General features: G+C 39.4%; 1 protein-coding gene across 5 annotated transcripts in view; it reads right to left on the bottom strand.

Moving 5' to 3' along the window:
• Nfia (nuclear factor I A) overlaps positions 1-17748 on the bottom strand; it is a 378241-nt gene that overhangs the window by 68382 nt on the left and 292111 nt on the right. For 4 of the 5 annotated variants that reach the window (XM_048351438.1, XM_048351439.1, XM_048351440.1 and 1 more), the window contains one exon: positions 12322-12450. In XM_048351438.1, the coding sequence (XP_048207395.1) occupies positions 12322-12450 (129 nt within the window). Of the gene's footprint in view, positions 1-9955; positions 10195-12321; positions 12451-17748 lie in introns of those variants that run through there. The other variant, XM_048351441.1, reaches the window with a different exon arrangement.

Here is a 17748-nt window from a genome sequence, read left to right as displayed (position 1 = left end):
TGTACCATAATGCCCTAGACTTTTCAGTTACACCAGTTAATCCATTGTCTTCTTTTGTTGGAGTAGAGGAGTGGGTAAACAACTTGATTGGGTTTCTTTCACTTGAAAGAATTTTCACTAAACTATCTCTTCTTCACTCCCTGGTATTCAATCACTTTCATTATGGCTTCACACTGTGTCAATGAAGGTACTTGAATAAATTCAAATCTCTACAAATACTTGAAGTATTATCAAGTGTTATATTATCCCCTAGACTTCTTTTATTGCCTTATTTCCTCCTCATTAACCTCAGCCTAGGAATAGCTATTTGTCTCTTCTACTAGGTTTTAAGGCAAGACTAATTTGTCAGCTGATTAGTTTGGACCCATCATGGTGCTCAGAAAATAAATGCTCAATATTTGTTTGCTGAATTAAGTCATATAAGCAATGGTCTCTTGTGGTCAACAGAGGTGTTTCTCCCCTTTGACAAGAACTGTGGCTGAAGGAAGGCTTATAAAAGCAAAGCCTCTACCTCAGCTAGAGTGCTACCTACCCATCATGGGAATCTTTGGGGTCAGTACTGGGGCTTGAACTCAGGGCCTCACATTCTTGCTTGGCCCTTTTGCTCAAAGTTAGTGCTCTACCACTTGAACCACACTTCTATTTCCAGCTTTAATGGAATGAAGACTCCTAGATTTGTCTGCTTTGGCTGGTTTTGAACTTCAGTCCTCAATTCTCAGCCTCCTGGGTAGCTCAGATTGAGCTGTGGCACCCAGCAGGAGTTCTCTGTTCTTTCCACCACACAAGAGTGGAGAACTCTGGCTTGATCCCTCCCCTGAGATCATGTCTCCTTATCCAAGTGGGTGAGGTTCCTCTTCAGAAGGAGAAGCATGCTCTACTCCTAAATTCACAAGAAGAGAACCAGGGACAAAGGACTGTAGAATGAAGGATATGCGATCATACCAAGAGAACCACACACAAAGAAACAGGAAGCAAATATTGATATAAGGACCAGGAAAGTGTGAGAGAAAATAAATTTATTGGATGCTCACTGCATATTGAACACTTAGTTACACAAAGCTTTTCACTTCCTCCTCCTAGTCATATTTCCCAGTTTTGTATAGTAGAAAAAGAAAGGATGATGGAAGATAAATGACTTGCACAAGCTTAGACACACTCCATGTGGTTGGGCAGCACCTGGATTCTATTCTGGCGGACTCTATTGCCAGAAACATCCCTTTTCTATATTCTTCTGCTCCCATTTAGATTATATTATTACTATTATTTAAATTAGTTACTTCATATTGTCAGAAGACAAGTGGCTCATTTCTTTCTACAATATTTTGATCATGGGCCCTTATCATCCAAGTAGAACATGGCAACTCTGATGTTCCTTGCATGTGTTCTACACACGAGGAAAAGGAATTGGTTGGGGATGAGGGAGTTACTGATATTTCTAGTGAAGGAGTGGCAATTGACAAGTATAAGTTTTCTGTGGAAATATCATTTTTAGACGTGTAACACCTGTGTGCTTGTGTACGATTAAACACATCAGTTTTCACAATGTAAAAGGTACAGCCTGGAATGGTGACTCTTTTAATCTTGGGATCATATGGATAGGATGGGTTCCCATTTCTGATATTATATGCACCCTTTTCTCTACATGGATGCTAACTAAGCTCAGAACACATAAACACCACTGAAGATACAGCTCCATGGTACTGTAATCCACTTAAATTTCACATGATTTATGATTCTGTCAATAGGGGAGTTTCAAAGCCCTGAACTGAAGCTTAAATGTGAGCTTTATATTTTAAACCACAAGTTTGCATGGGGGAAGGACAGAAGGACAGAGAGAAAGACACACACATTGAAAGAGAGAGAAGGAAAGAGAGAGAGAGTGAGCTGCAAGTTCAATCTTGAGTTTTTCTTTTACCTTGAAAACCGCAAAGCAAGTAACAAAGTATAAACACCAAATTCACATTAGATTATACTCAATTAGCAAGAAAAAATGGCTAGGAACTTCTCTGCCTGTGCAAGTGCAGAAGTCCAAGTTCAAGATTACCAAAAGTGGCACTGGGGAGGGTGGATCCACTGGTCTCTGTGTGCATGCGTGTGTGTGTGTGTGTGTGTGTGTGTGTGTGTGTGTGAGAGAGAGAGAGAGAGAGAGAGAGAGAGAAACTGAGGGACAGGAGATTCTGAGAGAAGCAGCTTCCTTTGTCAGGATGAGCAGGAATGTTGGGCCATTGGGCTAATCACGCCATTCTCCTTAGCATTCCCTCCCACCCTATTCCCAGGGGCCTTTCGCCTCTTGAAGAGATTAAGAAGCCAAGTGGTCTCCCTTCTATCTTCCCTAGGACAACATATTAGCATGAATCCACTACAGAGGAGCTCTCTTTAGAAGTTTGCTGCTGGGGATGAGAAATTAACCCAGCAGGGTGTCCCACACATCTATCTTCGTACAAATTATTAGTGTAATAGAGCTTTTAGTTATGCATTTATCTGGTAATTATTGAACAGTTACACAAAACCAAGCTGAGCAGTCATGGCCCTTTATGAGGTTCGCTCGGTGGGTGGCCTTATAGTTAATTTAGGATGGTTCTCCACCAGGCAGTTCACTTGCAGACAAATTAGCCAAACAGCCTTCTCCTTTAAATATTTTCCATGTCACAGTGAAAAACTCTTTACAATACAATAAAGGTACAGTTTTAATTACACGCTTCCTGACTTTTGTTTAGTTGTAGTTTTAAAACATTTGCTGGCACTGTTTTTTTCCTTTGGCTGGGCAGTAATAGCTGGTTGTAAGTATCTGGCTAATGAATTTAATAATTTCCTGAATGGAGATTACAAGAGCCTTTGCTAAAATGCTGCATTTCCTTTTTACCGTCCAGTTACCTCCAATCCCAAAGATGCTGTTTCCCCTTAAGCTGGGCACTAGCCCCGCTCTCTTCCTAAGCCCCCTGCCTTCTCTTTTCCATGTTTCTCAGGGGCAGGATGGGCCAGGTTCTATGATGTCTGCATTTGAAAATCACTTCTGGCAATTCCTACTGGAGAAAGACAATGCAATATTTGCCCAAATGCTGTTTTCTAATAATAAACACCTCACATCTGTCTGTCTGTTGGCAGACTGTTTTAGCACCTTGTTAGCAACAGGTACTTAATTGCTTCTCATTTTCTCTAGATGATTCAATTGCACTAAAACAGGAGAGACAAGTTAGATTGTTTACAACTAAGTTAAATGCTTTCCTAAGCAGCAAGGAAGTTTGCAGGTAAGATAGGAAAATACTGGAAAACCCTGCCAGCCCAGCTGGGGGCTATGCCATGGTTATGGTAATGGTAAAGGATCAGGGCAAGTTCCTTTTTGAGGGCTCCTAGTTGGAGACACAATACCCTAAATAAATATTCTGTAACAGGTAACCAAAAACTTTGAGCTCATTTCTCTTAATATCAATCAAAGTAGAAGCTGTGAACTAAAAGCAAACAAGTACTAAAGGCACACATATCAAACACCTGAAGATGCTAGGAACTTCAAGATGTGTGGCCAAATAAATGTACTTGAACCTTTGATATTATTACTATTATAAGAAGGAGACATAAGAACTCCCTATCCCTAAAAACATTCTTTTTGCTTAAATAAAATCCATGCATTTATAAATTTATTTGGCAAATTGTTGAGTGCTTTTTTTTGGTGCCAGTTCTGGGGCTTGAACTCAGGGCCTGGACTTCTTTTGCTCAAGGTCAGCATTCCACCACTTGAGCTAGAAACTCCACTTCTAGGTTTGGGGAGGAGTAATTTATTAGAGATCAGAGTATCACAGACTTTCCCACTCTGACTGGCTTCAAACTGCGATCTTCAAATCTCAGCCTCCTAAGTAGCTCTTTACAGGTGTGAGCCACTGGCATTCTTTGAGTGCCTTCTTTATGTGAGGAAAGTGGCAGACAGGTTGAGGGATGGCAATAATGATGCAGTTCCTGCTATCTAATGATAGTTGCAGGCTTCATATATTACTTCTTCTTTCCTGCTGCTGTTACTGTTCCTCACACTCCCTCAGCTATGCCTGGTGACCTCTACTTCCTGGAAGGTGATCTTAGTGCTCATAATTCTCTGTAGTATATTTTTCTTGGCCAAACTAGGAGATATTGTTAACTTCAGACCCTCAGATGTTCCATCATTAAGAGCAGGATCTCTGTTTGGGCCAGGAGGATCATGGACTTAGAGAGGTTTATAGAGCATATAAACTTCTGACTACCCTTCCAAATAGAAACCAGCATGACTCTTTGAGAGCTGTACAATAAATCTTTCATTTATATGACCATTGTCTTAGTATATCTTATGTATATTTTCAGAATCAGGACAATTTTACTTTTAAACTCTCTCTGTGTGTGTGTGTGTGTGTGTGTGTGTGTGTGTGTGTGTGTGTGTGCTCATAAAGATGTGGCGATTTACTTTCTGTATATTAGTCCTTCAGTTCCAATAGCATGACTTGTTTTTGGTTGCTCTGTGTTCCATATGACACACAGAAGGTGAATTAGTGAATGGTCTGTTCTCAGGCCTGTGTAGACTCTCGCAACTCCAGTTGCCATAGTTCTCTGGGATGGTGCCTTTATCCCTGTACTCTATGGAAAACCATGCTTCTATGATAGAGGATGAGTACCCCTTTTTTGAAATGCTTGGCAACAGAAGTATTTTTGATTTAAAATTTTTTGGAACTTTTGCCTAAACTTTAGCAAGTAGACATCTCTAATTCTAAAATCTGAAATGCAAACCACTCAAAAAATTGAGGGATGAGATGATATTCTATTCAAAATGTTTCATCTTTTGGAGTGATTCAGATTTTAGTTTTTAGGAATAACGTCACTTAACCTGTGATACGACTGATGGTTTTCTGTTTTCTCATCCACCAGGAGATAAGTACTCTGAGAACAGAATCTGGGCTTCACTTCCTTGCTCTGTTCAGTAGCCAGGAAAAAGCACCTTGTACATGGTAAATATTTGTGGTAAAAATTTTAACAGGTCCGTAGGTGGTGAAATGAATTTTCAAGTTAATTTCTCCATTGAAGAAAGTCCAACTGGTGTCAAATGTTTTTGAATGTGACTTGCACTTCACAGAAACCCTGGATTTGCCAGTAGCAAGGACCCATGGGCTAATAAAAAGAAAAGCTAAGTGATTTGTTTATGACTGCTATAAAAAGAAACTCAGTGTGATAACACAGGTTAAATCATGATTATCAAAAGATCTAAATGGCCATGTTATGTCTTTGACTCAACTTCTCTAACCATAAAAGAAATGCAAATCAAAACAACATTGAGATTCCACCTCACCCAAGTTAGAATGACCAGTATCAAGAAAACTAATAATAACTCATGCTGGTGGGGATGTAGCCAAAAGGAAATGCTGCTACACTGTTGGTGGGAATGTAAACTTGTTCAACCACTCTAGAAAGCAGTATGGAGGTTCCTCAAAAGACTAATCATAGAGCTTCCTTATGATCCATCAATCCCACTCCTGGGCATTTAACCACATGACCACAGCAACACCACATTTAAGCTACTAGCACAACTATGTTCACTGCAGCATTATTTACCATAGCTAAGATATGGAACCAACCCAGATGCCCCTGAGCAGATGAATGGATCAAGAAAATGTAGTATATATACACAACAGAATTCTATGTTTTCATCAGAAAGAATAATATTGTTCCATTCATAAGGAAATTGATGTCTTTTTATTTCTGTGCCCCTTTTCATATAGTTTTCTGATTTGTGGAAGGGAAGAGAAATCACAGAAATGGGCAGGACAAAGGGCAAACCAATGCTACAGTGATACTTATTAGATACTATGTTGCAAGTGAACTTTACAACTTGGGGGTGGAGTAGAATGTGTGTGGGGGAAGCTGGAGAAAATGAGGCAGGGGGTAACTGTTAAAAAATAAATATACTCATTGCCTTATTTTTGTGACTGTAACCCCTCTGTACATCACCTTTACACAAAAAAATAGTGTGATAACAAATAAAGTATTTCGGTAAATGTAACTTATTTCTTCCAGTGAGGGGAGAAAAAGGTAAGAATCCCTGAAAATAATGGAAAAAGCACTGAACTGGAGACTTGAGTGCTGATCTTAGGGCTGGCCAGCTCAGAGGTCCCATCTGTGAGAATCTTTTGAGATATGTAGACCTGTTAACTCAGTTATGTCCCCTCCATTTACAATTTATGAAATCTTAATTCTATACAAAGTAACCATACATCCAGCTACATTTACTGATTTAGACTTTTGAGACTCTCTTGCAGCTACAAGTGATCATGTGTTAAGGTTTGTTCATGTTGCTTGAAGAGTCTACAAATGGTAACAGAATGAGATGACAGATCCTTTCCCCCCTCCTCCTATCCCTTTTTTCCTTCTTGGCATGCAGATAGAAGGCAAGAGTGTAACAGCCATACTGCAAAACAAACAGGCAAACAAACAAAACCTCCTCAACAATCCATTAAAGCATGGCTGTTTTAGTCTATTGTGTGTCCCTATACCAAATACCTAAGACAGAGTCTTCTATAAAGAAAGTAAGTTTAATTGGTTCCATCTTCTTGTTGGCCCATATAGTTTGGTCTGGCATTCTTGTGGGGGCCCTCTGGTTGCTACAACATGGTAGGAAAAAAAAAAGGAAAATGGCCGTGTGCACAAGGGGCATGTGGGTGAGCAAGGAAGCAAGAGAACAGGGGTAGCCATGCTCATACTTTTTATAACAATACTCTCGAGTCAATCCACTCCTACCCAGCCTGTTATACTCCTAGGAGATAGCATCAATCATTCATGAGACTGTAGCCCCCACAAGCTTTTTATCTTGCAGTAGGCCCTATCACTTAAGGGTTCATGACTTTAACATTGCCAAACCATGTCTAAAACCATAGCGATGGATAAGAGAAGAAATTTCCATTCACAAGGGCATTTTGGTGCTACCATGGGTCATATATGGGACACATGTAACGCCTAAGTTTCCAAGTCATGCTTTCACGAACCTTTTCTCTACTTGCAGCCAAACATGTTTTTATCTAACAAAGAGAGTAGATTAGACCAGACGGTGTCCTAAAGCATTGTTGTTTCAATTCTGCTTCCCAAGGTGTGTAAGTCAGGCTAAGTCTCTAAAAGCAGTTGCTTTATATAGTTCAGAATATTTAAACAAAATTATCCTTTATCCTCTTGTTTTTGAAAACATAAAAGCCACAAATATGTTTCAAGAAGACTTACTAAAAAGAATCATAATAGATTAAGTAGTTCTTAAAATAAGTTAGACCCTTTAGATCATTGGGCAAACTTACAACTCTTGAAAAGACAGAGAGAAGAGCAAAGCCTTTTTTACTTTGTTGATCATGAATGAGATAAACTGTCAGGGTTACAACTTTTTGCAATGGTAAAAGAAAGTCTCCTAAGCCCAGTCTTTCAACTGAAAGTGACCCATAAATATAATGTATAAATGCCTTTGCTGAAATGTAATAGCTTCATCCCACTCTTATTTCAACATAGTTTAATCCCTTCACTTAATTCTAACCACACAGAGGAACAGGTGGCAAAGTATCATCCCCATGGTACAGATGGCCAAACTGAGGCCAAGAGGTTAAGTGATTTATCAAACCCACAAAGAAAGCCACTATCAGAGAGGGGATTAGGTTTGAAACCACATGCCTCTCCATTTACAGTGCAAACAGGGGAGTGGTCATCAAGTGAGAGCAACCATTGCTTGAACTATCAAAGCTTTACTTAGATCATCTTGTGCAGTTTTCTTTAGATGAAAAGCTGTGAGTTTCCCTCCCTCCCTCAATCTGAGACATTCCTGATGAAGTACTACACAAACTACATTATGCTTATCACTTTTGGCTTTTCTGAAGCAATGAGAACCTATACAGTGATCAGTGATGTACGTGTGTGTGTGTGTGTGTGTGTGTGTGTGTGTGTGTGTGTGTGTGTGTGGTGTATGTGTAAGAAAGAGAGAGAGACAGAGACAGAGAGATAGAGAAAGAGAGACAGAGACTATCTTCTGTGGGCACATTTAAATGCAGCTTGGCTGCTTTTTATTTATCCAGCTCATAAAACTTTCTGGGTGAGACACAACAAAGATCCAAATGTCTGATAAACCATTGTTTCTAGAAATTTCCCTCCAGGAGGGTGTACAGACATGAACATTAAACAAGAAAGTAAAGCAAAGGGGGGAGTAGATCTGTGGACACCAAAGCCTGTAAGAGATTAGGAGGATGAGGGGAAAGCAGGCTAGGTACAGCTAAAGGGGCTTCAAGTTGAAAGATGCACAAGTTGAGTATCCCTAATTGAAAGTCCCACATCTAAAATGCTCCAAAATCCTAGAATTTTTGAGCATTGATAAGACACAAATGGAAATTAGGTTGGGATATCCTGATCGCATATGGTAAGAGTTGCAGCCACAACTCAGGTGCACTATAAACATGTTTATATGAAATATAAATGAATTTCATTTAGAGTTGGGACCCACCCTAGGGTATGTAAATATTCCCAAGTCTGAAACACTTCCAATGTCAGCATTCTGGGTAAGATACATTCAACCATTGTTGAACTAATCTTGGGCATTGGTAAAATGATGACAAGTGAACACAGTAGAGACAGATGAGATTTTTTTTAAACCTGTAGGATAATGGATTACTTAATTGTTCTTACCACCCACATGTCTAGTCTACTTCCAGATGCTGTACAAATGACTGACTACAAATAAATGATTTAATTTGTTCTTGACATAATCCAGTTTTTTGAGGATAAGATTAGGGCCTCCAATTGATAGATACAGAACTTCTAGTTCAGAAAGGCAAAGCAACACGACATAGTAGCGGTGGTTCAAAACACTAGTCTATTTGGTCCACTTGAGTGTTCATGGCTTTTGTGCCCTCAAAAGTGTTATATTCAAATCTTAAATCTCAATGTGAAGGTATCAGAAGTGGAGACGTTGGGTGGAAACTAGCTCATGGGAGTGGAGCCCTTATTGACACACTTAGTATGGTCTATTTTTATGTGGTGAGAGCTAGTTAGCTCTTTCTACCCGGTGAAGAGACAGTAGGAAGACAGATGTGGGCCTCATCTGTTGGCATCTTGAGTGGGAGACTTGCCATCCTCTAGCATGGTGAGAAATCGATTTCTGTTGTTTATAAGCCACATGGTCCGTGGTATTCTGTTGTAGCAGCCCACAGAGCCTAAGACAACCATTATACTCTACTGCCTCCCTTCAAGGGTCCTTGGCCCATGTTTGCTTCCTTTATTTTACAATCTTTAGGGAGAAATATTTCCTTTGAAAATAGTACCAAAAAATCCCTAAGTACAGCTATACAGCTTACTTTTACAGCCAAAAGTTAGAGTTGGTTGTGTGTGTGTGTGTGTGTGTGTGTGTGTGAGTGAGAGAGAGAGAGAGAGAGAGAGAGAGAGAGAAGACCTTGCTTTGCTATAGCTGCTTTGAAATATCACCTCTATCTTCTGCATTGAGATGTGCTATGTAATTACTGCTTACTGACTGCTATTTGTCTGGTCAAGGCATGCCCTTGAGAAATTGAGGGAAGGCAGCAGAGATCTTGCAATGTGGTTCCCACCAGGTCCCATGCAATGTGACCCTGAGCAAATATGTGCTAAGTAGATGCGGAACCCTACCCTTGTGCCCCGGGAACCTGCTTTATAGGGGACATGCTTCTTTTTCTTCCTCAAGGCCCCCTTTTACAATTTGCCTTTCTGAATTCTCTGATTTACCATGTCTGCTTTTGGTCACTCTGCATGGTGAAAATGCATCATGGGATGAACTCTCCATTTGGTACACATGCTACTTTTATTCTACAGCATCTCTCTCAAATCCTCCCTCTTTACATTTCAATTCATCTCCTGAAAACACAAAGTCTTAACCCCAGATGGCTACCATTTCAGGTATGAGCTTTCCTACCAGTTGAGAAGAATGAAAAGCAGCAACAGTACCCATCTTAGATAAGGAGAGGCTGAATTCCAACCTTCTAAAACTACTTTGCCAAAGGGGTGGAGGCCAAGCCTTGGGGTTAGCCTATCTCAACTCTGATTCTTACCACAAAGATGCCACTGAAGAATGTCATCACCACAACTCCATGCCCTTCACCAGACCACTAAAGGGTGGGGTGCAATGAGAATGGGTACCTGAGCAGACATTCCAGAAAGGAGAACCGAGGATGCTGGGAACCATCTTGAATTCTGGTGAAAACAAAGAATCTTTGGTATTCCATAATTCTTAGACTAAGCCCCTTTTTCTTTTCCTCATACATGATCATATATATATATGTATATACATATATATATATATATGAATGTGAATAGGAGATCAAAGCTTATTGTGTTGTGGGATAAGGAATTCCACTATGGTCTAATCCAGCATGGACTATTTTAGCAAATTTGCTTAACTGCCTAGCATGAGAATAAAGAAGCTCCCAATCATAGGTAGTAGGTCAGTGCTAAACAGTCACCATCATTTCCAGAAGTACATATTTTTAAACCAAGACAGAGTGAGCCCTTAGAATTTATTAAGTGATAATAGAGACTTTGTGCCTTATTGTTTCAAGGAGTTGGCAGAACAACTGCTCTATTGTAGATTCTGTAGAAGAATATAAGATTAAAAGGAAAGGCTCATTCACCAGAGTGGTGTCTCCACTGTATTGGAGGAGACTAGAAAAGACAACATGGTGTATGGAAAGATGAAAGTCACAATGCTGTTGTTCTAATTCCTGGCACATTCTCTCCAGTCTGTATTACCTTGAATTATGATGAGTCTTTTTCCTTTTGAATAGCCTCCATTCATTTAAGAATCTAACAGCCTATTCCACATTATCTTTTCTAAATGCTTGTTTTCTTGTGTGCCCTATAAGGGATCACTGATCTCCAGGGCTTGTAATAGTGATGGTAGATATTCAATAAATCTCTGCTGAATGAATGAATAAATGAACGGATGGGCCTCCACAGTGTTCTCCTTGGCATCCTGTGGAAATGTTTGCTTTTAACATTCACCTAGCATTTAAAATATTTAACCTGACCATAAAAAGTGAGAACACATACATACTTAACTTCCGAGACCATAAATACTCGGAATAAAAAGGTTTCATATCTCTATTTCTCCATTATAGTTTAAATGTTTGATAAATGTTAATGAGATAATATCATGCTACTCCTTCATTTAAATATGGCTATTCAGATATGCATTTTAAGCTTATACATACTTATATATATGGTAAGCATCTGAGATTATACTACTTACATACATGTGAAATAATAAGGGATCTTAACAAAATTCTATTAATGAGCATAAGATACTTAAAAACAAAGCAGGTAAGTTTTTATAACTTGTCAATCCAAAAATGGTTTCACATGGTAGAGTTCGCAATGGACTCTTGACTGCTGGATTTCCCTGAGATGCATACAGAGCGTTCACAAAGAGGTTCAGATTTGTGGGCCTAACACTGAGATTAATGTAAGAAATATCCGTTTGCTCAGGCGTATGTCAAAGTAGACAAGAGACCATAACTTTCTAGGATACTTTATGATACCAGCTGGTAGATTACAGACCTACCTAAACCAAAATCCGATGGAAGAATGAAAACGTGGTTACAATTATTCATCCTCCTACTGTGGGAGTTTCATAAACAAACTAATAAATATTTTCATCTTGCAATAAGATCAAGTTAAGTGATTTGCTGACATTCTCTTGAGGTTTAAGGCTTGTCTTTAATGTGAAATACAAATCGTATTTTGTGTGGACACATTTAAATAATAAACTTAAAAGCACACGAGACTAAAAAAAATGAAAACATTGCAATGAAAACCAGACAAACTATCTACCACTTCAAACACAGTGAATGAAGACTGCTCGTCAACACCCTGATGCAAACAACCTCAGCACAGAATGCCATATATTAAAATCAGGTTTTGTGGAATCAGAACCAATGGGAATGAGAGAATGAAAACAAATAAAAGCTATTATTTAAAAACAGGTAACTGATTGCATGGAAATGTATTATTTGCCTAACACCCCCTCCCCTTTCTCCCTTTCCCTCTTGCTCTCTTTGCTCCCTGTCTTTCTCTCGAGACTTATTCCACTAGCAAAAAACCAAAACAAAACAAAATGACAAGTTGATTGTCTTTTTACCTTAAGAGAGGAATAAGAATTTGATGCCAAGGCCCTTTGGTTCCTAACATCCCAAGAGTGCCCTCAAAGATCAGATACTGCATCATCGCTGGCCTCGGAATCATCCTTGATTGCCTCTCCTCCTGCTATTCTGGTTTCAGTGGCATGATGCAATCACAACCAAGGGGCTGTGTGGAGCAGCTCACCTCTGGGTCCTGTGATGACAGGTCGGTGATGCTGTGTGAAGGCCGTTCCCAGAGAGGAGGTCTGCGAAGGGGAGGGACTGCTGAAACCAGACTTCTCCGACTTCTTCAGTGTGGTTGGTGATGGCATTCCTGGTAAGAAGGAGTGATGGATCAGCACACTCACTCAGGGAACGACAGCTTGTGCAACTTAAAAGACAATGCTGAAAGAACTAAACAACTTAAAAAAGAAGTTGCTTGGAATTTGTCATGGGAACAAACAGGTGACACAATGATCTTTGATAAATGGGACTATAATTGATTTTAACTTGCTAGATCACAGTTTGTCTGGGGGTTATTGATCTTCTCTAAATTGAGTTTGCTCCATCTTGGATTGTAAGTATCCCCCAGCCGCTCCAAGAAATCCATATGTTAAGGATTTGATCACCAGAGTGGGGCTATAAGGTAGTGATAGACCACTAAAGACTGAGGTCTAGTGGAATTTCCTTAGGTCATTAGGAGCGTGTCCTTGAAGGAGGATTATGGAGCTTGGTCCCTGCTTTTTGCTCTCTCTTGCTTCCTAGCCATGAAATGAGCAGTTTTATTGCCTCTACCACACTCTGCCACATACTCTGCCATCGAGCATCCACCAAGCACTTAAGAGCAATAGCATCCACCCCATCACAGAATAGAATCTCTAAAGGTACGAGTCAAAGCCAACTTTGATAGCCATTTCTCTCAGTTACTTGTTATACAACTTATACAACTAACATGGGTTCCAATTTCTCTGGTGTTCCTAAAATTTGTTTCGTGAGTCCCGAGTCCCTTAGAAAGGAAGCTACTTAACCTACATGCCAGCATCCTGTACTGTTGGAGTCTGCTTCGGCACCCAAATACTTCTCCACCTTTTTCCTCCCTCCCTCCCTCTCTCCCTCCCTCCCTCCCTTCCTCCCTCCCTCCCTCTCTCCCTTTCTTTCATTTGTTCTTTTTCTTTCTCTTTCTCTCTGTCTCTCTCTTTTCTTTCTGCCAGACCTGGGGCTTGAGCCCTGGGCCTGGGTGCGGTCCCTGGATTCTTTTGCCCAAGGCTAGTATCTACCACTTGTGCCATACCACCATTTCCAGCTTTTTCTGTGGCTAATTGGAGATAATAGCCTTATGGATTTTCTTGCCCTGGCTGGCTTTGAACTTCAATCCTGATATCTCAGCCTCCTGAGTAACTAGGATTACAGGCATGAGCTACCGGCGCCCCACAATTTTTCCATTTTTAATCTTTTAACTACAATTACTTTTGCTGCTGGTAATGGGCCTTGAACTCAGGGCCTTGTGCTCTCACTCTGCTTTCTCACTGGTGCTCTACCACTTGAGCTACATCTCTATTTCAGGCTTTTTGTGGGTTAACTGAAGATTAAGAGTCTCTTGGATTTTTCTGTCCAGGTTGGCTTTGAACCTCAATCCTCAGATCTCAGCCTCCTGAGATTAAGGATATAGACATGAACCATTGGCAGTTCTTCACATTTTAAAACATCTAGTTCTTAGGGCTGGGAGTATGGCCTAGTGGCAAGAGCGCTTGCCTCCTACACATGAAGCTCTCGGTTCAATTCCCCAGCACCACACACATGGAAAACGGCCAGAAGGGGCACTGTGGCTCAGGTGGCAGAGTGCTAGCCTTGAGCGGGAAGAAGCCAGGGAAGGTGCTCAGGCCCTGAGTCCAAGGCCCAGGACTGGCAAAAAAAAAAAAAAAAAAAAAAAAAAAAATCTAGTTCTTAAAACACAAAGATTCTCTCAACATTGACAACTCAGTTGTTCCTTCAATGGATTATTTATAATAGAAAATGTGCAATAGTAAGGGATGGCTTCAATAAATATGACATATCTACTATAAATAATACTATAAAGGAGTACTGCCATAGGAAACTACTTAAAATATTGACTGAAAAACAAATGAAAACGTATGATGTTTTAAATACACCAATTATGGGAGGTGTGACATAATATTAGCAGGTATTTCTATGCACTGAGAATAAACATGAGCTACAACCAGTTCTCTTTGTGGGATTTGGGTGATTTTCACTGCCTTCTCTTTTGCTTATTTTGTGTCTTCTATGATGAACATGCATTAGTTTTATGTTACAAAGACAATATCAAAGCTTTTAAAAAAATAGTATAGCTCTTGTTGTGCCTAAGGAGTTCACAGTATTTCTTACGGGGGGGAGGGGAGGGGTAGATCAAGAAGTATAGTGTCTACCAGGCAAACACATTTCCAGCCTTGGAAATGCTTTGGAAAGAAAAATAAAGACAAAGCAGTCCCTCTGAAATGACTGAATTTGTGATGCTCTCAGCAACCACGCTGACATACACAACTGGAGGCCTCTATCAGTTTGGTGGGGTGCCAATTAAAACAATAAAAATTTGGACATAACCCAAAAGGAAATGACTCCTCCATATCTCAGGACAAATCAGGGTTCTCCTAAGTTTCCAGTACAAATTGGTCTGCACTGCTACCAAAAGAACCAAATTTCATTTTATTTCTACTTGTCTACCTATCATTTTTTCTGCCTATGACCTGAGAATTTCTTTGAATGTGTTATTTCTAAGCAGTTGCTAGCTAGTGTCATGTACTATGCCAATACTTCACAGGTATAGATCTATTTAGTTTGTTTGGCAATATCTAAATATATCCCTTTTCTGCTCTTTTCTTTTCCCTCTCTGTCCCTCTTTCCTTTTTCCTTCCCTTCCCTTGCTCTTTCCCCTTCCTTTTCCTTTCGTTCATGCTAGTACTGGGGCTTGAACTCAGGGCCTCATGTGTTCACTTGTCTTTTTTGCTAAAGCTTGGTGCTATACCAAGTAAGCCACTTTTGGCTTTCTGCTGGTCAACTGAAGGTAAGTGTTTCTGCATTTGTCTGCCTCGATGCCTGCGCTGGCTTCAAACCATGATCTCAGCTTCCCAAGTTAATAGCAATACATGTGTTAGCCCCCGTTGTCCAGCTGTCATTGTTATTTCTGATCATAGATATTCTCAATGCAGTCCTGCAGCATATCTTTTGAGTGTGATAATCCTCCAAAGATTCTGTAAGGACACAGATTATGTCTTATTTACCCATTTTTTATGTTCAAGAAACTTATCAAAGGGCTTGAAATAAACCAAGTGGCTCCCCAAACATTTAAACTCTCTGAATAGATCTCAGCTTTATCTTTGACTTTACCAATCAATGCTGAGACACAGCAGAACATGGGGTTTCGTCCCAAGAATGAAACCATTTGAAAAGTAGTAAGCACGTGTGGATGGTTAGACATTAAGTACCCAATATAGAATGGAGTGTGATTTCATTCTAACTTGACACATATGGATCTGGTCTGTTCTCGATCAATATCTATGTGATTAAAAACAGTCATCAAGCCAAGTGGCTTGAGATATATATGTGTTGAAAAGATAACCAGCTGTACCATACCCGTGTTCTAAAATCGGTAGGATGTACTGAGGTGTGGGATAAATATTAACTGCAAGTAACCTAACCTAAGGTATGTTCATGCAATTACAGTAGGGAAGAACTTTATAATAAAAATAAGAGTAATATAAAGCTCTCTAAATGTATAACGGTCTCCCGTCATTCAAACCTCTTTAGCCCAAACCAGTTTTTCAGCTGCCAATCACCCATTTACTTAAATTCAAATGCCCGAATTATGTGTCATGATAGAGACACAGAAATAGAAAATGAAAAAATGTCACAACTTAGAAGATCATGGATTTTTTTTTTCATACAATGGAATCACTATATCTAAACCAAACTTATTGAAAGTTGTAAATGGTTGGACTCCAGAAAAAGTGTTTCTTAGAAATGTGTATGCTTTTCCCTCTATGCTCTTATAAGTGCTGCAGAAATGTTTATTTTGCCATTTACTCATCCAAAGGAGGAGTTACAAATCAACTTTAGGAAAAACAAGTATCAAAAATAATCAAGTTGGCCAATAATATCAAATATAATATAATTTAAACCTTCCTGTAAAGGGTTAAAGGGAGAAGAGGCACTGTTGGCATGGAAAAACAACAAGCTAAAGTATGTCTAATCTTCTAAATTTATCACAGTCAAGTAATCTGATCCCTGAGGCTGTCATGAATATCAAAATTACTTTGTGTTTTCAATTTTTAAAGACTCATATTGAGCACATTTTGTGATTATATACTTTAATATTTTCTCTACATGCATAATGTATATTTCAGTTAATTTGCTTTGTATACTTAATTGACCAAATGAAATTTCAAAATGCTAGTGAACAGCTCTCTGTTAAAAGCTAGAGGACATTAATCTCTGCTCTTATTTTTGCAATCAAATTTGGTTTCTGCACTTTCTTTAAAAATAAACACATTGAATTTTTTGCCAATTATCTATCTATAACTGTTGCACAATTACTGTAAAAATTAATGATCAATTAGGATTTTTGTTAATGAATCAAAACAATGCAACTTGAAGAGAGGTGAGATATTAGTGCTAAAGCTTCATGGAACTAAATTCTGCAAATAATCATGAGAGTTTGAAAGGGAATCCCAAGCTCCAGAAAGGAATGTAGCCTGGATAAAATTTTATTGCAGCCTCGTGAGACCTGGCGCAAGGGACTGGTTATGCTAGGCACAGACTTCGGACCCATGAAAACTGTGTGATAATTATGTATCATTTTAAGTTGCTCAGTTTGTGGTGATTTGTTATGAAACAATAGAAAGCCACAAGACTGTTGCCATTACCCGAATGCTTATTCTCTTTTACTTTCTAAAATTCCAAAATTTCCATTTCTTTTACCCAATCCACTCTAGCTTATGAGAGTTTCCACTAAACCAGAGAAAATGGTATCTTAGAAATGGAGTTAAGAATTTAGTTATTTCTCAAAAAATTAGATGTTTGATCATTTCTATTTCCCTCTATTTCTTTCAAGAAATAGGAATGGGGCTGGGGATATAGCCTAGTGGCAAGAGTGCCTGCCTCGGATACACGAGGCCCTAGGTTCGATTCCCCAGCACCACATATACAGAAAACCGCCAGAAGCGGCGCTGTGGCTCAAGTGGCAGAGTGCTAGCCTTGAGCAAAAAGAAGCCAGGGACAGTGCTCAGGCCCTGAGTCCAAGGCCCAGGACTGGCCAAAAAAAAAAAAAAAAGAAATAGGAATGACAAAATCTGATTTAAAGATATTTTTAAAACCCCAAATCAATTTTCATGGTCTTTTTTATAGGAAATAAAGGTGTTTTAGATAAATTTTTGTTGTAACCCGATGTTATGGAAATAGAAAAAGAGAAACAGAGAAAAAATATAATTTTCATTTCTCCTCCACCCCAAATTGTAAGTTTGACCTGTTGTTTCAGGAATGAGGGTTATAGGACAGGAGGAGGGAAGGAAGTAGGAAGGGAGGGGAAGGATCAATGTAACTTCAATTTTTCCAGTGACAATAGAACAAACATGTTAGG

This window comes from Perognathus longimembris, chromosome 7 (assembly GCF_023159225.1).
Source record: "Perognathus longimembris pacificus isolate PPM17 chromosome 7, ASM2315922v1, whole genome shotgun sequence".
Lineage (NCBI taxonomy): Eukaryota > Metazoa > Chordata > Mammalia > Rodentia > Heteromyidae > Perognathus > Perognathus longimembris.
The sequence above is the reverse complement of the archived record's forward strand: the minus strand, read 5'-3'. Positions and strand labels throughout refer to the sequence as shown.